Raw genomic sequence first — 23,038 nt, forward strand, 5'->3', positions numbered from 1 at the left:
GGATATTACAGTCCTACCCTAGGACAAGCAATTTTCGTTTTGATTTCATTTGTTAAATTTAAACTGATCCTTAACTCTATTATACAACTCTATCAAATCAGATAAAACTGAGAGTTGAATGATGAATCGCTAGTTGCGAAAGAGTTGATGGATTAGATGGTAACATGATTAGTGAATAAGAGATTAATAATTGAATTATCATTCAATTTGTGTTTAATGACTAAATGATCATATTGATGAATCATAGATTTATTGATAGATTTCATAATATCGATGTCGATGAGTTTCCCAAATGATTCCAACATAATTTGATTGACATATTTATAATTCAAAAGATATGGTTTGATTTACCTTCTGAGTTTCAACATCCTTTCTTGTAGTTGATGATGTGTTTAACGGTCTCTTTGAGAATCACTAGTATGCATTTTGAATTGAAATATATTTAATAGTCAACATATTGATCTCAAGTGTTTTACTCATCTACGAATAGGCTCCCTCAAGGCATTAGGAATCACCTTCTTACCCATCTTGGATTCTTACCTCAAGGCATTAGAATTCATGTCCTTATCCTTCTCAGAAGCTACCTATCTCGAGAGGATTTACTTCGCTCTCCCAAATCAACATAAATCACTTATACTCATCATTTGTATAGTCATGTTTCTAGGCCTCATTATCACCTGTATTCAATAGTTTTATCTTTTATTGATTAAAATGCTTAAAATCGTATTTTCCCTACAGGATGGCAAGATCATAGCAATGATACAACTGTAATGTCCCTTTTCCAAACCCATCAAGATTCATGTCATTAAATCAATTGTAGTAGTCATTTCAGTTATCAAATGGTGTTCCTATTTAGATTTATGATCAAAAGATACAAATGTTATCCAAGTTGCCTAAACACCATCTATGGACTTCTCAAAGTTCACAGGTCCAAGCCCATTTTACAAATATGATGCTGACCCCTACCCTCTATTGGAATAATATCCACTAGATTGGATTTATACAAGCTTCTCCTTGGTAACACTATTCTCTTCTAATCATAAATTAAAATCATAGTAATATCTATAATAATAATAAAAGATTGTTGTTCTAATAATTATAAATCGATATGTTTAGTTTCCATAATTATTGATTGATATATAACAACACTAACTTGATACTATATAAACATATAATTATAATGTTTATAATGGATACCAAATACTCTACTCTATTTGGTATTGATTATATTTTAGTACTCTCTTATATGCATTATTTTATCTCCCCACATAACCTTGGAGGCCGAAGACACTTTATAAGGGTGAATGCTATTTTGGGTTTGTTGTTTGCATAGTTGATTGGTGGTACATTATTTATTACCCAATGCTACTTCTACCAATGTCGTTCTTGTGTTGTCCCCATTCTTGGTGAGGTATGGGATCCATGGGATATTCCGATTTTTATGTGTTTTGATTTCATTCATGCTTTTGTACTATGTATTTAAGTGAGCCAAATCTTGGGTGTTTGCCCTTTACACGTCTTATTCTTATTGTTCCATCAAGCGTTAATGGGTTCATCCCTGTTCAAATATTGACTTCCGATTTGGCCAACGAGAATCACTGCCTTCATTATAAACTAGCTTTTTGTATTCAATACATTTGAATTTGAATTTGGTTCATTAATTCGATGTCCTTGTTTTCCCAATCAGTGGCAGGCTTACATGTCTCATTCTACTCTACATTGTTTTTAATTTCCATTCGATATATCTCCTTATCGCTCTGTATTTATTTTTGATCCCCTGCTATGTTATATATATGCACCACAGGTTTGTGACATAGCGAGTGTAGAAAGTGTGGACCTCCACATTAGGAATTAATAGTAATTTGATAGTAATAATTTATTATTAACTTTATGCATCACATTCTTTTTGTTATTGTTTATAGTTTATTAATTTATCTAATGTATAATATTTATTTAAAATTTTAGTTATAACTAGACCATTAACAATTAATCCAACACATATTGATTCATTCATAACAACTTAGTCATTTCATAATATATTTTTAATTAACTAATTAGTTAAATAGGGATATTGACTATAATTTAATGTTAGATTTCATTATTAGAGGGGGGTATTACATGGGAGTTGGGTTTTGCGTAAGTGTTCTATATATTGTCGACATCATGAAAAATAAAGATAGCAACTTCAAAAGTGAACAATAACCACAATGACAACTAAGAGGAGTATAAGCCGGATAACTAAATATCCCTCTTGTGAAAGGTAGACACAACAAAGAACTGATATAAATCGATATATTCATAGCAGTAATATGAGGCACGTATACATGGCTGAGGAACAAATTCAATAAAACAAGCAATCTCATGTACTTATACCAACAAGTTGCTATTGACTATGAAAAATGATCCCATTGTGGCAATGACCTATTGTGTTTACAATAGCTATTAATATTAGTTAAGGATGAAAGGACATTTGGAAGACACGACACTCTTAAAGAGCGAATGACCACCAAAAAAGGATGCATAGTAGTAATACGAGGCGCATATCCATGGCTAAGGAACGAAATCAATAAAAAAAGGAACCTAATTTAATTATATCAAGTTGCTATTGACTATGAGAAATGATCCCATTGTGAAAGGGATCTATTGTGTTTACAATAGCAATAAATATTAGTTTGTAATGTACTAATTATGATGTACGAGTGGAGAATAGGTACATCTTTGTCAGAGTTGCCAGAAACTCCTCTATCCCTCCTTGGGCGCGCATATCCCCGTATCCAATTTGAAAACGTATCCAATACTGCCCGGATACACGTCAGATATTGTACCCATGTCTTCCTAATAAATTTAATTTTCAAACCATACCAAATACTATGGATTTTTTTTGTTTAAAAGATTTGACGTAAATCTTCCCTTTAATCAATGTAAAAAAAACTATACGGAGCAATTTTTTTAAAAAATAGTACAAACAAAACTTGTACCGAATGAGAAAGAGAAATAGAATGTTTTTCTATTGTAGCAACCCAGTTTTGGGTTACCTTCTGATGCAACTCTACTACGTTTACATATTGTAAAGCGTTAAATTAACTTATAAATATTTATGTAGCATTTATATGTCAATATTACTTTGAAGTAATGAAAATCTCCTACAATAACTTAGAAAACTATGTTAAATATATGTAAATTAGTTATATAATAATGTCGTGTCTAGCCATATCGATATTGGGGTCTTACAAAATTGTCGTATCCATAGCCAATACCGTATCTGTATTTGTATCTATATCCATATCCATGCAACTTTGGTTTTTGTTGTACGCTGTGAGGATAGGTCATACGACTTGTTGCTAGGAGGAAGATGTAGGGGGGTGCACGTGAGTGTAGTAATGTTGTGTACAAAAGAAGGTAATTGTGGTGCACAAAGAGAAGTTGTACGGTCCCCCTACAAAGTGGAAGAGGGGAGGTTATACGTGCATGGTGGAAGTGGAGAGGGAATGTATGGCGATGACGGGAAGGACAGCAGAGGGAGTGGTGATGACAAGCACTTACTGTATGGAGAGAGAGAAGTCATCTAGTGGGGCATGTGGCTTGAAGCCGTATGGCTGGAAGACCATAGAGTCGGGGGGAAATAGTTGGGAGGTCGTTGATGTGAATTCACTGATGCAAAAACAAATATTTATCACTGAGTGCCAAATATTCACCAAATAAAAAATGTACTCCAAACACATCAATGTAACAAATAGTCACGAAAACACTATATAATATTCACATACAAAGATGGCACTCGAATTTGCTAAATCCAAACAAAGTAGCACAGAGGATAGTATAGGGTGAGGATTGAATCCCAGCGAAACCATGACAGCCAAGTAGGGAAGATCTTGCATTTCCAAAATGACAGGATGAGAAGTACTCTAACAGAAATTGCAGTACAAAGAAAATAATCCAAATCGCATGCCAACAACCACCTACAAACTTGCCTTATAAAGGGACTCGAGGAAGCTACCTGAAGGATTACAAAAAGCACGACAGGTTGACAATATTAATTTAGGCTCCTTCATTATTTAAATTAATTCCAGGGACCAATTAATTAATAGATCATTAAATTAAAATTGGGGGCATCACATAGTTAAGGATGAAGGAACATTTGGAAGATACAACACTCTTAAAGAGAGGATGACTATAAAAAAGGATGCAACCATCCATTGTCAAGTAAAGGATATTTAAGGAAGAACTTTCATTAGAGGCAAGCATCAAATGGGAGATTATTACATATACATGATATAGGATTTATATATATAATGGAATGGGAAGATAATAAATTAAACAGTACAATTTGTACTAATCAGACAAAGAAGAATATGGATGCATATAATATATTTATCACTCTTCAGTAGGGAGAGAGAAGAAAAGAGTGCGTTTCTAATAAGTATTATGTGATAGATTAATGTTGATTTCTAGAATAAATATCTGAATTCTATTAAGGATAAAGAATTGTTAGTCGTCTAATATATATATATATATATATATATATATATATATATATATAATAATAAGATCAGAGTTGTAATTATATATATAGTTATATGTACATATGTATATTTTGTAAAACAAAGAGATAAAAATGTACATGTAGCCTACTCCTTAATCTCTTGCAATAGTAAGAAAGTACGATGGTGTTGTGTTGGGAGAGGCTGAGGAAATCCACAGAAGGTAGGTTAACCCCAAGATGGGATATGGACAGGATCCCAAAGCCTTGAGGGAATCTACTTGAGATCTGGTGTCAAGCATCCTACAAAAAATCAAACCACAATCTCCTTAGGGTTGAGTTTAAGAGATAAGTAGAGAATTATAGCTTAAATCATAGTTATGAGACTCTGACTCACCTCTGACTCGAAAATTCAAAATCCGACTCAGACTCGGACTCAGCCAGGACTCGGCAAGGACTTGAAAAATTGAAAAATCCATGAAATTCAAAGATTTTTAAGGATATAAAGATTTTTTCATGCATCATTTAGTCAATTAACATCAAATACATGATAATTGAGATAAATAGAAGCTACTTAACACTCATACACAATTTTGCATAGATCACACAAGTATAACAGTGAATTTCTGAAGGAAAAAAACTGAATAACATAATATAAAGTTAAACATAGTGTCACAGTCAAATGTCTACAATATATGAAATTCATGGAATCAAAAATTCAAAACATATATCAAAATATCAGCTAGAGTGTAGAAGACTAAGATTCATAGTAGCCTATGCCCTCCTACCAATATGCCTAAGATAAGTTATGAAAGACTCAAATATTGAGAAATATGTTTGTTACAGCTTATGTGTGCATTGTAGACAACAACAGAGCTATCAAGTATGTCTATCAATTTGCTTGGTGAAACACAACCTTTAACGGTAAAAGTCTTTTAATAACAATTATAGTTGGCTTACAAATTTTTGCCAAGAAAATGATCAAGGACATAGCCAGTAACACATCTACACGTAAGTCTGAAAGTTTATAACTTTATGTACAAATCTAGAGAGTTCTAACATTCATGAACATGTAAGTCTAAAAAAAAAAAAAAAAAAACTCATATACATCATTATAGAATTCTAACACAAATATATGTAAATCTGAAGATATCTGTACAATATTACTGAACTCTACAATGTTGAAAGCGACTTCTTCATAATGAAATCCAGATAGTAACCAATATTGGCAGTGAGCCGCACAACATCATTTTCAAAATTAATATACACTAAAAAAAAAATACGTTCCAAAAATCTCTATCTTTAAAAAAAATAAAAAATTTGGGAGAGTTCTAGCCCAGGACTCAGTGAGTCCTTGGACTCTTCTAGGACTCAGCCGAGTCCGAGTCCAAAGGCCGTTTGCCTTGGAAAGGCCACCTCTGCCTCAGACTCGCAAAGTCCTGAAACACTGGCTTAAATATGTTAATTACCAAATGTATTATGAATTATTCATTGTCTTCTTAAGTCGAAAAGATTTGGTTGTATGGTAATGTGTGTTAAACTTTGAAAATTGACAACCTCCTATTTGGGGACACTACAGCAGAGGCTAAATCTGAATTAAAATGAAATTGAAATATTACCTCATACTTGATAACAGTGGTGATGGAATGTTCTTTGGATAAGAACCTCTAAGATTGATGCAATAACATGACACGACAATATCAATCATGAAAACACACTTGCATTAAGATTATTGTAACTTGCTGCTCCGTAATGCTTAGTTCTGACGAAATTCACTCATAGTTCTTGCTCTAGGATGTAATCTAAATAATACTTGTTGTGGATGAATTAAATAAAATTAAGAAAGACCCCTTATGTAGGTTCTCAAGGTATTCCATAAATTAGGAATCAGGATGACTTCAAACAGTCACATTCAAATATCAAGATGAGATAAAAAAAATGGCAGGAATTGACACTCCAACATGTTTGAAATTGGGCTCATTTGTGGGGGGCCAATGGTGCTAGGCGCCTGGTCCTATAGCACTATGGTGCTAGGTGCCAAAGTACACCAAAACAGGGTGAAATGAAGGCATATGCAGCATTGTAAGTCCCAAGACATTGGATCTGGCCACCTCATGAGCGCATGATGACAGTTTGGTTGTGCCAAAGCTAAAATTAGGCTGAAAATGGAGTATAAGGGGGCAAACTAAAGAAAAGGCCCAAAAGAGTGTGAAATTGTAAGGGGTTATAATTTATGACACTAGACATATCATCTATCCAAGCAAATTATTCAAGTAATGCATTGGCTTAGCTTGATGATGGTAAGCTAGTTTCTCAAGACAAGGCTTTAGTAAAGCTAAAATGCAAAAGGAAAGTTTTTTGTGTTTTTTTAAAGTGGGCTAGGCCACATATATTAGTACATGAGAGTGAAACTTAAGACCTCCAATATGGAGGACAATCCAATTCACCGCTAGACCGCGGGTGGGCTCTCAATGGAATAGGAAAGTTATGCTAGGAATTTTCTAACAATTTTGAAAAATAATAACTTAGGGTAGCATGGCTCTTCTGATGGTGATGTAGAATATATACATCAATAATTAGATTTTTTCTTTAGACTCGATTATAAATTGTCATAAATAAATCAAATATTTTGTATTGAGAAGTTATTCAGATAGGAGGTTATTCACATGAAATGTAAGGCTTTTAAAGCCAATGAAATGTAACTTAAAAATTATCCTGAAGAATTCAATTAATAATATTTTATGTTTTTAGTATTTCTGTTCAACAATGGTGTGATCTGAGTTTTGTGTGATTACTATATCATTTTTCTACAGATAACTGAATGCAAAAGTAGAACATCCCTGGTTTACAAGTTTTCTTCAAAAGAATATCCTTGAGCCAACTCATTACTTTAATCCTACTTTGCACAGACATAGTTTAAAATTGAAACCTCACTGCATAATAAGTTTTCATCTACCTGCAAGGATGAACTTATTACCTGCCATTTCTGGATATTAGTCTTCTGAGCTTCCATTCGAGACAATATATTTGTGCCTTCTTCCCTGAAGATACACATATCTTCCTTTCTGCTGCTCAAAAGGATGGGTGACACTTTGGCTTCTGTCATTGTCTTACCTTCTTCCAAACCATTGTACGCTGCCTCAGACTCTCTATTATCTGCAGCCTTCAGTGCTTCCACTTGCTTGCCTCTATCATTTTCTAAAGAAACAATCCCTTCATTACATTCCTGTGCTCTCACTTTACGATTATCATAATATTTACTGTGTTTACACTGTTCATCTTCAACATATCTCATTGATGGTGAAGATCGTGGAGATTTATGAATTTTTTTAGAACTGACAACCAAGTCATGACCATTGTCTCTTTCCTTTCTGTGCTTCCTTATTTGTTCTTGGAGTTCTTCTGAAATTTCCGATGAACTCCATGTCTGACTGGTGCTGCACATTACCTTATCATCTTCTCTCTGTTGCTTTCCATTTATCTTGTCCAAAAAGCCATCTACTTTCCACTTGTCTTCTGTCATTACAGATACTTTTTGCTGAAACTCATTCTCCCTCGTTTCAAGAGTTTCATAATCTGGTTGGATAGATGGAAAAGATTTCAACATTTGTCTATATCTGTGTTGAACTGCTGCTTCCTGGCAAAATTCACCAAGACTTTCATCCCTTCCTTTGTCCTCGTCAGGCACCTTTTGATCATGCAAATCTGATTTTTCATCAAGTCCATTGACCATATTAGATGCACCATGGACCAGCTTTTCCTCCTCTTTTTGCAATCCACATATCAGCTCCTGATCTGGTAAGATCTCATCTTCTTGAATGTGCGGCCGTAAACAAAAGCTTTGCGGCCAATATTGAAGGTTTGCATCTTTGTTTTGGAAGTTATTTATTTGTTCTACCATCAGCTGCATATGAACATCGTTTTCAATAATCATGCTTTCAAGCACAGTGAGGAGACTAACCTGTGACAATGCTTCAATGAGAAGAATCTGATTTTCCTGCTCCATTTCCAAAAGTTTGCATTCTGAGTCTCTAAGGCATGCCTTAGTGGAGCTGTATTCTTGAAACAGTGTCTGATAGTTGCATTCTGAAGCCAAGCATTCACTGACTGAACTTGTCCAAGATTGTTGTAAACTCAGAATTTCTGAATTTAGAATTTTGTCACTCTCTAATGTAACCTTTAACTTCATATGAAGCAATCTGATTTCCTCCTGTAAATGAGATTTTTCTTGCTGCAGACACAATAAATTATCAAGTGCAAGGGCAGCTTCCTTCCTGATGGATTCCTTTTCAGAACAAAGGACAGAAATATCCCTTTGAAGTTGTTCTAGGTGTGTAGTCTTTGTCAATGAATCATTTCGAAACATCTCATTTTCCTCTTGAAGATGTGACAGTTCTTTTTGCAGGCTTTTGACTTCTCCCACTATACTTTGAAGCATATCTGTGCCATCTCCACCAGCATTTCCAATTTTCTCTTCAACCTTATATGGTATACAAAGGAGCATTTGAAGATTTTCAATCTCTAGTTCAAGATCCCTTTTGAATTTATCTGCAGATGAGATTTTATGAAGCAGCACATCATTTTCTATTTTCTGTTTTGAATTTATTTCTTCCTGCTCTTTCACCTTTTTCATTGCAGCACCATAATTTTCCCTTAGTCTATCATGGTCATCTGACAATGTCTGGTTTCTATTTTCAATTTCACATATTACTTTCTGTAACTTTCTTATTTCAATCTCTAATATTTGACCCTTATTAGTCTCTTTCTCTATTCTATATCTGAGATCTTCAATTTCTTTTTCCCGCAAGTCAACCTGTTTTTGTGAGTAGTTCATCTGCAAGGTGCATTCCCCAATTTCTTTTCTGAGTGCTTCTTTCTCTCCTTGTAAACTGCACCTTTGCTCTTCAAGCAGCTTCATGCACCCCATTGCATCTGCTAATTCATTCTTATTTTGTTGGCTCTCTCTGTGCAGTTGCGAATAAATATTGTTGATATCGTCCAGTTTTGCTTCCAGATCTCTGATTTGACTGTTCCACCGTTTCGATTCATCCATAAGTTCTGCTTTCTCTTTCTGTAAACCATCAATATGTTTCTCAAGAAGATTGATTGCAAATTGAAACCTATCTGCTCCTACTTGATGAGAAATCAGAGAATTTTCCAGGATTTCAATTTTCTGTAAGAGTTCCTCCATTTTGACAAGAATTTGTGGGATACTCACATTTTCATCATCTCCTAGTTGCCCATAGTCCCGCAGCTTCTGTCTAGTATTTTCCAAACTAATAGAAACTGTGTTAAGACTGGCTGTATCCAGTCCCAATAACTCTATTTGTTTTATGATCACCTGAAACTTTCTGTCAAGATCATTTCTATCTTCTTTCAAGCAATAAAGTTCTTGCTGTAGTGCGTCCCTCTGGTCCACCCGAAATGCAACCTCATTTAACAGATTGTTTTTCTCTTGTTTCAATTTGTAGACATCCTGTTCTAAATTCTTAACCGTGACGACTGCAGATGATGATTTCTGCATAATATCGTCATTTTCCCTGTGCAAAACACTATTTTCTTCCTCCAGAAATTTTATTTTATTTTCAGCATTCTTCAGTCTCTCATTCCCTTTTTGAAGTTCTTCTGATAACTTATTTTGTTCTTCCTGTGATTGACTCAATGACTGCTGACAATTTTTAAGAAAGGTATCAAAATTTAGTACCTGGGAAGCTTCATCAAGAATATTCATACCAGGATTATGTCCTACATCTTGCTTTCCTCTGAGTCGTGAAAAATCTGTCTGCTGGATTTGATACCAGTGATTTGGTTGAAAAGAAGAAGTCTCCCTCCCCAAATTTTGTCCACCTTCTGTAATCTTTGTGCGTAAAACTCCCCCTACCATTTCATCTTTGAGTCTTCTGTTTTCCTCTTGTACAAGAGCCATTTTTATCTGTAGGTCTCTTGCCTTATTTTCAGCAGATTCATACAATCTCAAACTTTGTTGATATTGCATAATCATAGTGTCATGTTCTGTTTGAGACTTTAGAAGAGCCTGATGCAATTTATGGATTTCATCATTGACACTTTGCAGCTGTTGAACACCCATCATGACTTGCATCCTGAGACTATGATTGTCATGATGTAACTTAAAATTTTCATCTTGTAGATTTGAAAATTGCCTCCCTTTATTTCCATGATCAGGACTTGAACATGCATGGTTTGCTTCAGTTTGGGTAGTTTGTCCCTCTGCCTTACTCAACTTTATTTCTAAACTCTGTATTTCCATGATAAGTTTCTTATTCTCTTGTGTTTCAAACTGTAGCTTATGCCTCAAGACCTCTGTTTCCTCTATATGCTCACTACTCTGTTTTTTAAGCATCGACAGTTGCTCCTCAAGCTCATTGATTCGTGCTACATGTAATGATGAAGTTTCAATAAGTTTGTGACTCTCTTCCTGAACATGATGTAGCTCTTCTTGCATTTGCAATAGCTGTTCCTCCATAACTCTGGATTCTTGAGCTCCTTTTTCATGTTCCCTTTTCAAAATTTGCCTCTCTTGATACAAACAGGAAATTTCTTTCTGCAACTCAATTAATTTATTGAAATCACTTTGTGGTTCCAATAATTGTGCACTTTTAGCAGGCTCATTTTTTGCATTTAGACTTTGGTTTTCCATTTCTTTCAAACAAGCTGAAGCATATGCAGTGTCCTTGTTTTTCATATATTCATTATCTGTGTCTTCCATAACACCTTCGAATTCTTCAAGTTCTTTCATTGTATTAAACTGACTTGGTCTGTTTAAAAGATAATCTTGTGGGGAAATGCTATCCATTCCATTATGTGGTTGGATTGGTAACGCATCTCCCATGCTGCATTGTGCATGATGAAGCTCCCCACTAATGTGGTCATATCTTTCTGCTAAAGCACGATAAGCCCTGTAGAATCCTTCAACTAGGCTGATAAGTTCTGGTCGCTTCTTGTAGTACATCTCTGCCCGCTTGGCAAACGTCTCTGCATCCTCTTCTATAAGTATCAACATGTCTTTTACTTTTATATCCATATCTGACAAAAAAAACAAAAATTACTAGGCATAAAACTATATTAGTTTTCTTACTTACAAAGAGATGCATTAAATTTTTTGGATATATTCAGCTCTGAAGTATCATGACTAACCAAGAGTTGAATCTAGCTCTTAAACCGATAAAGCATTATATGGATAGCACATCGGGGAAGCCATTAGCAACATGTAAGCTCCATGGAAAATAAAGCAAAAATTTGATGACACTTTCAGAAATTATATTGTGCAGATCCAGATCAAAGCCAACAATGTTAAAAAATTTCTTAAAAATCTTTTTTTATGCAATGCACCTTGCTACAATCAGCAGGATCCCATCAAGCACAGAAACATCAAATTAGATTCTCACTGTGGAGGTCAGAGAAATATATAAAACCTACCCTCAGAAGACAAGCCTCGCCAAACCATTTGTCCTCCTGGATCTTAAGATAAACTACGCTCTCAGATATGCTTGGCCCTGAAAAGCAAGCCTAACACATGATGAAATTATTTGTTTAATTATATATAATGATATTATTTAGAATATATATTAAATGTGATATTATATAGAGTATAAATTATATATATGTTGATGATATAATGATAATCTATCACACTTTATATAAAAAGACACATATATGTTATACTATTTAGTATTTTAAATATATATCTTTTAGAAAGTATTTTTTATTTTTTATTTTACTTTATAATTAAATTAAATTTTATGTATTTGACAAAAACTTTAACTTAGAATACTTGGTTTTGAAAACAAATTATTATTTAGGTTAGACTAATGCAGTTGTTAGCTTATTCTTTGGCCATTTCCACTCTATCGGACACAATAAAAAAGAATCATTGAAAATAATTAGTTGAAATATTTTTGGAGTTAAGAAATTAAAAAGATGTTGTAGTTCCATGGGAGGGCTTAAAAGTCTCTTGCACAATGCAGGAACAAAGAAAAACACCTACGCTAAGTCTCTGACAATCAAAATATTGCTTGACAGAGAACTATGAAGCATCTATACACATTGCTGAACCCTAGGAAATGATGCAGGAGCATCCAGAGGTATAAGGGCAATCCTGTGTCACCCAAAAAAATGTACTTAGACTTAGTTTCTGTTTTATGTCTTTACATTTTTGGATACCCATTTGGCTCAAATAAAGGTTCCAACTCTCATAGTTCAACTATCAGTGCATTTGAAAATCCCAAAAAAATAAGAGCATGCAATTTGACCATCATTTTGGTGACCTAGAAGGTGTAACTTGGCCAGATGAATGTAATTGAGATTTAGAGCATTCCAAAAAAAGAATCAGGTCAAAAGGCCCCACGGTTTGAAAGTTATTGCAGTTTTTCGGGTTTTGGAGACCTCCTAAGAATGCTTCAAAGTCAAGTTTGGGGCATTAAATGACCTCAAAAAGGGTCGAAAAATGGGGGACGAGCGAAGCTTGTCCATAGGGCTATAGAGCGCTTCGAGAGCTTTCCGAAAATGTAAACGGTTCGTCAATCGGAGCTACGGTTCAAAAGTTATGCCTCCCAGAAGTTCGGCTACCGTTTCTGGATTCTTCTAGATTTGCACCGACTTCTAACGCGGCTTCTGGAACCTTCTATTTTGTCGCTGGATGCCTACTAGCACTTTCTAGAATGTACTCCTAGTCCTTAACCCTCCGGGGTCTATTTAAGGAGATTTTTGGCATTGTAAAAGGCAGTTCGGATTGGAGCTTGAGAGGAGGTGCTAAAAGGAGAAATATTCTCCAGAGTTATGCTATAGTAAGCCCGTAGGGCATGTTTTGAAGTTTATTTTCTCTGCACTGTTTGTACTAGCATATTTTCTCAGTTAATATAATTCCCCCTTTCTATTGTGTCTATTCTGTTGTTGGGTTGTGTCCCCATCAGGAAAGCCCAGAGCCACACTCGGACAAGACCCAGACTCGGACTCCAGCCAAATCTGCAACCACACCCAACCTGTAACCCACATAACTGATTAATTGGACATAATGTAAGAAAAGAGATCTAGCATCCTTAGCCTTGGATTTGATCAAATAAGGATGCCCAAATGCTAGAGTTTTAAAGACAACACTCTGAATGGGGATTTGATTGTGTTGTATGTGTGTAGAAGTAAAATGGAGACAAGGGTTTAGAGAGGGAAGAATCTTAGAATTCAGAAAAAAGGTTAGATTAATATATGCATTTTGAACATAGCATACTCTCGATGGAAATGTATGATTGTGTATTTTCCGTTAAATATCTTCTATTTTCTTATGCTACGGGTGTATGTATCTTCTATTTTCTTATGCTACAGGTGTATATAATGGTGGAAATAAGGGGGTTGTGGAAGACAAAGCAATTGAGCTTCCATAGGTGATTGTTCATCTCCTAATAGTTTGGCAGCTTTGGCTTTTGATTACTCACTACATCAATAAATCGTGTGTTGTGAAACACTCAAAAGTGGCACCTAGTTAAAGTTTGAACAAACTAAAACATTGTACAATGTTATATCATGAAGAGTTATGGATGTGATCTTGCATCTGCTAGCACATGTAGGTGATAATATCACATGAAACTTATAAAAGGTTGTTGTAAAGTTGTGTAACATGATCCTTGTTGTATATGCTTGACAATGATGCAAGGGGCTATGCAAGAGCTAGTGTGTATCTTTTAGGCTGCACAACATGATTCCTAACACTGTGCAACTAAGATCAAACCAAGGGGTCGTGCTCAACTACATGATATAGTCTCTAGTGCTACATGAGTGACCTATGAAGCAAGGAGTTATACACGAGTTTGTACATTGTTTTGTGAGTCATGCAGATATGCTTGTCTGGTAGCACATGATTATTTACACCTCCTTGAGAGGCAATTGATCTGATTGCACTAACACCAATTTGTGTGATGCCATCAAGATTTATATGGCATGTGTGAATCATAGAATCACTTCAAAAATCTATGGCATATGCAAAGCATAGAGATCTCTTCAAAAATCTATATTTTTTTACCACCCACCAATATGTTGAAGCTTCAAGGAATAGCCACAAACAAACCTTGGCAACACTGCATGTAAGAGTGCCCAAGGATTGTATCAGTAGAATCAATTGCATTACATCACAAGCTAGTTCCTCCTATAATAGAGGGAAAGCATATCAGAAGTAATGTGTACCTTAGGTGTTGCATGAACTGATTTTTTCTAGACTATAAGGCTATAGATGAGGCTTGGTTGGAAAATTTAGGTGTGTAATGATGGTTTTAAAGATAAAATTCCTCATGTTCCCTTCATCAAAACAAAAATCCAATGTCTTCTCTTGTAACCACATCTACAGGTGGAATAGGCATTCGCTTCAATATATATCACAATGATTGCAGAAGTTGTGCTAAGATAGGAGCTTTAAGGTCAAGGATTCCCACTTTTGGCTTGTGCTAATCCTCTACTTCTACGTGTGTGAGCAAGTTTGCATTTTGAGTTCAATACAATGTTAGATTTTTGTTTGCTGAACAATGTGCATGTCTTGAAAAATTTTCTTGTTTAAAGAAGGTATCTCCTTTGGCATGGGAGGTGTGTCATGTTTTCTCATCAATTTTGATTCTTCTTCTAATGATTGCTACGTAACAATAATCTTCTACCATCATGTTGACCATGGACAACTTCAATTTAGAATGAATAAATGTCAGCCGACTTAATTGTCGTCGGTGTTTTTGTATTCTGTAGCCGACGTCGTCGGTAAAGATTTTGTAGCCAATGGGTAAATAGTTTGTGGCGGACATAATGTTTGTGGCCGACGGACTCCTTCGGGAAGGTTCGGCAGATAGTATTTATACCCCATCTGGGATCATTGTAAAGAATCATTCATCTTATGCAGCATAATGTAATGTTCTGGCATATGCGAATAATCTAAGGAGTTTTGCTGTTCGTGTTCATTATCTATGTGCATTTCCTAATTAACCTATGCGGTAAACATTTGGCGTCATTGCCTTATGAATCTAGAAGGTGGGAGGAATGAAGATTAATGCCAAATCAGCTTAACAAGGATCGAAATAAGGTCAAGGGAAAAGATGGAATCCGTACTACGCAAGAACATTTAATTCTGGCACAGCAAGCCGAACACCGAAGGAGATTCCAGAAGATTGTTGACGGAAACCAGAGCACGGAAGACTTTTTGGAGGAAACTCGACAGTGGGTGGAATTGGTGGAAGAAGCACGGAGGAGTTTTTGAATTTGTGTTCGCCAAGGGAAGAGAATCCAGACAGAAGAGCATCGACTCGCACGGCTCGGAGTGCCGACAGAGCAAGAGCGTGGAGTGAACTCTTCGTCCGAGATATACTTCCGCAGGGGACAACTTCATAACACCCTTCTTCACCAAGGTTTGTAGCTGTTGAGTCTGACGATGTGGGAAAAAAGTCCGCCGGTGTGGGAGAACAATCCGCCGGTGTGGGAGTGCAGTCTGCCAGTGTGGGAGACCAGTCCGCCAATGTGGGAGTGCAATCCGTCAGTGTGGGAGACCAGTCCGCCGGTGTGGGAGTGTAGACCACCGGTGTGGGAGTGAAGAGCGCCAATGTTGCAGGACCGAGCAACGCCTGTTTACAGAAACCAATTGTGATGGCAGGACCAAAAGAAAAACTGCCAAAGTTCGATGGCGATGGTACGGCCGATCCCATTCGACATTGCAAAACATGTGAAACGATCTAGAGGGCAAATGGATAACTGATGAAGACGACTGGATGAGGCAATTTCTGGCCACCCTATGGAGCGTGGCAATTGACTGGTTTACTAGTACAGATCCGCAAAAGCTGGACAGTTGGAATAATATTAAAATGGAGTTTCTAGCCGAATTTCAACTGTTACATGACAATAATGAAATTGTCGCAGAAATCTTCAATACCAAGCAAGGAAAAAACAAAACTGTCCGCGTCTACGCCAGGAAATTAAAAGATTTGATAAACAAAATAGAAAATAAGTCGGCGAACAGACTTCAGAAAAGGTGGTTCGTGGAAGGTCTATGCCCAAATTTGCAGAAGAAAATGAATATTATGCCACCGTCGTCATACACGGAAGCTTATAACAGAGCATTGAACCTCGAAAGTGAGCAAAAGACAAAGAAGAAGAAGACTAATTCGTATGATTCTGATGACGACGAGCCTTCCGACAAAAATAGCAACAATGATGAAGGCAGTAGCAAGAAGGTCTGCGCCCTAGAAAAGGACATGATCTGCATGATGGAGTTTAAAAACATGCAGAAGGAGCCAAAAAGCAATGAGCTGTGGTGCACGGAGTGCAAGACTGACGATCATACTAAAGGATCTTGTCCAAAGAATCAATTCTGCGACATTTGTCAAATCATGGGCCACTCGACAAAGGAATGCCCCTTCAACATGAAAACCAGAGGATCACCCCAAGTGCTTCTTACACAGGAGACTTCCCCATCGGGTAGTAGCGGGAACACCAATAATGCAGGTGCCACATCCGGAGGATACAGGAATAATAGGCGTCGACAGAACAATAATAACAAAGCAAACAATAACAATAACAATACTAGCAGAAGCCGAATCTAGTATGATGCGAACGAACGCCCAATCGTACAATGTCGAGCATGTAATTTGTGCGGGCATTTTGCGCGGGAGTGTCCAACGGCGAATACACCTAAACTATTGTGCCAATGGTGTGGACCCGACGATCACGACGGCTCCAAGTGTCCAAAATCCAAAGTTAACTTGATCACTATCGGGACGGATGAGGAAGAAGTTCTAGCAATTACACGGAAACAAGCAAAAGAATACCCAGACCCTACCGAAGAAAAAAGGAAATTTGCGAAAGCACGGGCAGAGGTTGAAAAAGTATCCCAAGTGGCAACACCTCAATTAAAGGACACCATTGGCACTTCAGCAAGGAATTGCGCAAAACAAAACATAGTATGGCAAATTCTGCAGACGGAAGTCCTAGTAAAGATAAATGATTTGCTCCTCACCATGCCTCATCTCCGATTCACTCTCACAAATATTACGCCAATTCCCAAGTTACCAAGAGAACCAAGTCAAGGGAAGGAAAAGGAGATTGTTGTAGGCAGAGAAGATTAGATGTTGCTGGCGTTGACATCAGGACGGCACCCTGTAGTCGTCGAGATGGGGATCCTCGGACATGTTCTCATGGACACAATAGTTGACGGAGGGTCCGGTGTAAATGTATTTCCGAAAGAAACCTGGAGGAAGCTTGGACAACTGACATTATGGCCTCTGAAATTTCAGCTGCTGATAGCCGATCAACATGGCATTAAACCGCTGGGTATCCTCATGGCACAACCAGTAACAATTGGCACTCAGTCGTTCCTGCTGGATTTCGTGGTGATTCCATTAAAGAGAAAATGATAGAATGCCATCCTGGGCCACGAGTGGCTTATCGAAGCGAGAGCCCGACATGACGGGAAGAACACTTTATCACTGGAAAGTAAAGGCTGCCGATTTGTCATTGATCTACACACCCAAATGGTAGGAGAAGAGGCCCTGTCATTAGATTCTGAGGAAGAGGAGGATGAAGGCAGACAACGAATGGAACCAGATCAGGAGGGAGTCCTGCAATTGGACGGAGGATCAGCGGATGATGACTTGGATTCAGTCAATGGTCTCTACCACTGGCAAATAGAGGACTACAAACTATTCCAAAGTTGCAATGTACTAACAATTGAGGAAGGTCTCAGGGGGGATGAATTTCCAAAGGAGTTCACCAAGGTAAACAAGGGGGATGCACCGTTGGATGTTACACCCGCCCATGCATTCAGTGAAGGGGAGACAATCAAGTATAATGAAGCTACACTACAAGCAATGAATTTGGGGGATGAAGCAGCACCGAAGAACATTTTGGTGGGAGATAATTGGGATCCGGTACTCAAAGCGGCAGCATTCAAGATATTCCTGGAATACAATGATGTATTTGCATGGACATACAAGGACCTCAAGCGAGTACTGCCAAAGTTGTGTGTGCACCGCATCCCGCTGATCGAAGGAGCACTACTTGTGCAGAAGCGACCCTATAGGATGAACAAGAACTATGCGGCACGGGTTAGGGAGGAAATCCACCAGATGCTGGAAGCTGGCATTATCTTCAAGGTGCAAACCAGCGAATGTGTCGCCGATAGTCATCTCCCTGAAGAAGGATACTACTCAAATCCGCATATGAGTTGATTTCAGATGCCTAAATGCAGTCACAATCAAGGATCCCTTCCTGATTCCATTCACAGACAGCATTTTGGAGGTCGCCGGACATGAAATTTACTCTTTTATGGACGGGTTCTCTGGATACAATCAGATCTCTATAGCGGAGGAGGACAAATTGAAGACAACCTTTGTCGTCAAAGATGGAGTTTATGCATACAACCGGATACCATTCGGGTTATGTAACGCACCGGCTACCTTCCAGTGGATTATACTGCACATCTTCGATAGGATGTCCGTGGGAAACTTCAAAGCATTCCTCGACGATTGGTCAGTATTTAGCAAGGAGGACAAACACCTGGCAGCACTTGGTGAATGTATGGAGAGATGTCACAGGGCACGGCTAGCATTGAATCCCAAGAAGTGCAGATTCATTGTTCCGCAGGGAAGACTACTCGGACATATTGTCTGTAAGGATTGAACACTGACCCCAACAAAGTGAGAGTCATTCTCAAAATGCAGCCATCTACTAATGTGACGGAGGTAAAGTCTTTTCTCAGGCATATAGGTTATTACAGGAGATTTATTAAAAAATTTGCCAAGGTGTCCTACCCGCTAGACAGGTTAACCTGCAAGGAAGAATCATTCAGATGGGACAAAGAGCAGGACGAGGCATTTGAAGGGCTGAAAGTACGATTGGCTACGGCACCCATTTTGGCATACCCAGATTGGAATAAAGAATTTCATGTTCATGTGGATGCCTCCAACTATGCGATCGGAGCTACCCTGGCATAGACAGGTAACCACGGACTAGATCACCCGATATACTTTGCCAGCCGGTTGTTATCAAAGGCGGAGCAAAACTACAACACGACCAAACAAGAAGCATTGGCAATGGTCTATGTTGTGCAAAAATTCTGTCATTATTTGCTCGCTACGCCATTTGTGTTCTATGTTGATCACCAAGCCCTATTGTACATGATTAATAAACCTGTCATCCAAGGAAGGATCAGCAGATGGCTACTCTTGTTGCAGAAGTTTACTTTCAAGATCATTATTCGACCAGGGAAGAAACATGTCAGCGCGGACCACCTGTCGCGAATCAAAACAAGGGAACCACCGGAGGGTGTGAATGACGACTTTCCTCACGCGCAGCTGTTTCAGATTGCGATACAGTCGGAATGGTATAGGAGTATCGACGAGTACCTGTCAATAGGACAGTTTCCCATAGGGATGCCACCAAGTGAAGGGCGCAAGTTGATAACCAGGAGCCATACCTTTCAATTGATCAACGGATTGCTCTACAGAATGGGGCCGGATCATATTCTTCGGCAGTGTGTGTTAGAAGAGGAGATATTGCGGGTGTTAAAAGAAGCACATGAGGGTCCCGTGGGCGAACACATGGGACCGGACACCACTACACGGAAGATATTGCTCGCAGGTCTCTAGTGGCCGACAGTGTACAACGACGCACGAGAATGGGTAGTCAGATGTGACACTTGCCAACGGGCCGGGAAGCTGCTGAAGAGAGATTTCATGCCACTTAACCCCTCCCATGCGCAAGAACTTTTTGAGCGATGGGGATTAGATTTCATTGGACCCTTGCAGTTGAGCAAGACTCGACGGTGTCGGTACATCATTGTCGCAACAGAGTACCTGACCAAGTGGGCGGAGGCATAGGCATTACCAGATAACTCGGCCGTCAGCACAGCAAAGTTTATGAGCAGATCGTTACCAGGTATGGAATTCCGTTGCAATTAACAAGTGACAGGGGAGGACATTTTGTTAATCATGTCATTCGACTGCTCACCACCCAGTTCACGATTATCACTCACTGTCGAGTCCGTACTACCTGAAGGCAAACGGAGAGGCCGAGGCTACAAATAAAATCCTAGTATCAATCATCTACAAATCCTGTGCAGTTGAAGGTGCAGATTGGGAGGAAAATTTACCCGCCGCCCTTTGGGCTTACCGCACGGCGTACAAGGTGACGACAGGACACACACCATTCCAGTTAATGTTTGGACAGGAGGCGGTAGTACCAGCCGAATTCATGATTCCAAGCCTACGAATAGCACTAGAAAACAAGCTAGATGACATTGAAAGCTTACGGGAGCGACTAAATAATTTGAATAAGTTGGAGGAGAAGCGATTGTTGGCGCAATGGGCGACAGAAGTGACACAGAACAGACGCAAGGTCTGGCATGATAAGCATCTGAAACATAGCAGGTTCCAACCAGGACAGTTGGTGTTGAAGTACGACTGCCGCAATGAAATCAAATCGGGGAAGTTCAAAGTTAGATGGGTCGGACCATACCAGATCTGGGAGGTTGGCAAGAATGGAGCAATCAAACTATCAACCTTGGACGGCCAAGAGGTATCTCAGGAGGTCAACGGTTCCAAATTGAAAATATATCAAGCTAGAAAGACGACGTCATCGCTTTCGCCGTCACCGAATGCCCACGTGACTCCTCTGTCGTCGTCAGACGATTGCGATGCTTCGACACCAAATTGATGTTTAAAATTTTTTTTTAAAAAATTGAAAAAAATTAAATTAAATTAAAAATAAAAATAAAAAATAAATAAATAAATTTGAGGAAAAAAATTTTTTAAAAAAAGAAAAAATAAAAAATTTTAAAAAAGAAAGAAACAAGACTCACGGACTTTGTATCTTCAGTGGACTGTGTAAAAGACCCGCGGACTTTGTCTCTTCTGTGGACTCTATCCTTCTCGCGGATTTTGTCTCTTCCGCGGACTCTGTCCTTCCCGCGGACTCTGTCCCACGGACTGTCCCACAGGGTCTCTTCTTTCCGCACGGGATCATCCCTTTCCATGGAGTGTTTTCCGCAGCGTTTTAAACCTTCCAACGGAGTGTGTAATTCTTTCCGCAGAGCCTTCTACAATTTCTGCGGCTCAATCGTAGCACTGGCAAACTAAATTCACAGGAAGTAAATCACCGATAGAGCAGGCAAAGAACGACAGCAGGCGGAATGGGGAGTAACGGGTTCGAAACCTACTTATCATCTGCCTCCTCTCCACTTTCCTCATCATCGTGAGCTCCAGATTTCGACTTGTCAGACTCTCCAGCTTGTTCATTGTTCTTGTGCAACAGCAGCTATGGATTCGAGTTTGGAGTGCGTGGTTGAGCTAGAGATTTGAGGCTTGAGTGAATAACAGTATTGTTAATTGTGTTGCACCCATGATGTTAATCCCATCAATCTGCGGATAATCCTAGTTTTGCACTGGCAAAGAGACAACAGCAGGCAGCAGTGAGGAAGAAAGTCCTCCAATGAAACTGCTCACAACAGCTTTACCCATGAATGGAAGAGGGTTTACATGAACTCTAAACAAACTTTTGTGTTCTTCGCAGACCCTGCGCACGTGTTGCTTTGATTGTTTGAAATCTATTATTATTTCCAGTGGAGGTATCTCCAAAGTAATGCTTGTTGGTGTATTGCCGCAGGAGACATTTCAGCCAAAGATTGCTTAAGTTTCTCATTTGCGGAGGTCAGAATTTCTCCCGCAATTATCTACTGCCCTATCTTTCCACGGGAAAGGTGTGTTTGGTTACGGCATCGAGGTGAGATTTTTTGTAACGGACAAAGGAAACTTATATAAGAAATAAAGAAGTCATTTTTGCATGGAATCAGCAGGCAAACAGAAGCAGTGGAAGAATTAGTTGGCAGCAAATATGGAAAAGAATGCAAGGGTTTTGGCATCCGGGATCCGAGTGGCAGGTCCGTCGGGCTCCAGCAGCAAGAAACAAAAGGTCAGGGACGAACTCACTTATCTCACCATCCAGTTCGAGGGTCTTAATGGCAGCGAATGCCGAAGATGGTGGCAGGAGACCTCGAAGGCAGATCAGATTAAGCAAATTCTGGTATGGGCACACGTGCATTGGGCCATTCAGCTTCCAATCTTCTCCATCCAGTTGTTCGAATCAGTATTGCGCACCATGATAAAGACATATAGTCGGTAGAGCAGAACAAGCATATTCATGTACAAAAAGCATCAGATGAAGGTCTTTTAAACCTAAGGATTTCACTAGGGTTTTCGGCATCCTTGGCCCCGATGGTAAGAAAGTGGAAATCAAGAACCACAAACTCTCACGAGAACAGAAGAAGCATCGGATAGACCTAGTATGCCGCAATCTTACACCCGTGGAAAGGGACGCAGCGGTAATGGGTCAAAATGCAGAGGGCTTCGCAGAGATTTCATTCGGGACGATCACTGGAGGTGCATTATTGACATCATCAAGAGCAAGTTGACAGGTGCCACTCGAGCTTCAGATATAGCGTTGCCGCAAGTTGTATTCATGAATGGCATCATGCAAGGTATGGTATATGATTGGGCTTCAGTCCTTGCTGACAGGATGGAGGAATTCATG

The 23,038-nt window shown here is 38.6% G+C and overlaps 1 protein-coding gene across 4 annotated transcripts in view; it reads right to left on the reverse strand.

Moving 5' to 3' along the window:
• LOC149566497 (uncharacterized) overlaps window positions 1-23,038 on the reverse strand; it is a 116,628-nt gene that overhangs the window by 63,780 nt on the left and 29,810 nt on the right. For all 4 annotated transcript variants that reach the window (XM_089819817.1, XM_089819818.1, XM_089819816.1 and 1 more), the window contains one exon: window positions 7,458-11,524. In XM_089819817.1, the coding sequence (XP_089675943.1) occupies window positions 7,458-11,524 (4,067 nt within the window). The remainder of the gene's footprint in view (window positions 1-7,457; window positions 11,525-23,038) is intronic.

Source organism: Cupressus sempervirens, chromosome 3 (assembly GCF_028749045.1).
Source record: "Cupressus sempervirens isolate cs-2001-9-10 chromosome 3, ASM2874904v1, whole genome shotgun sequence".
Classification (NCBI taxonomy): Eukaryota; Viridiplantae; Streptophyta; class Pinopsida; order Cupressales; family Cupressaceae; genus Cupressus; species Cupressus sempervirens.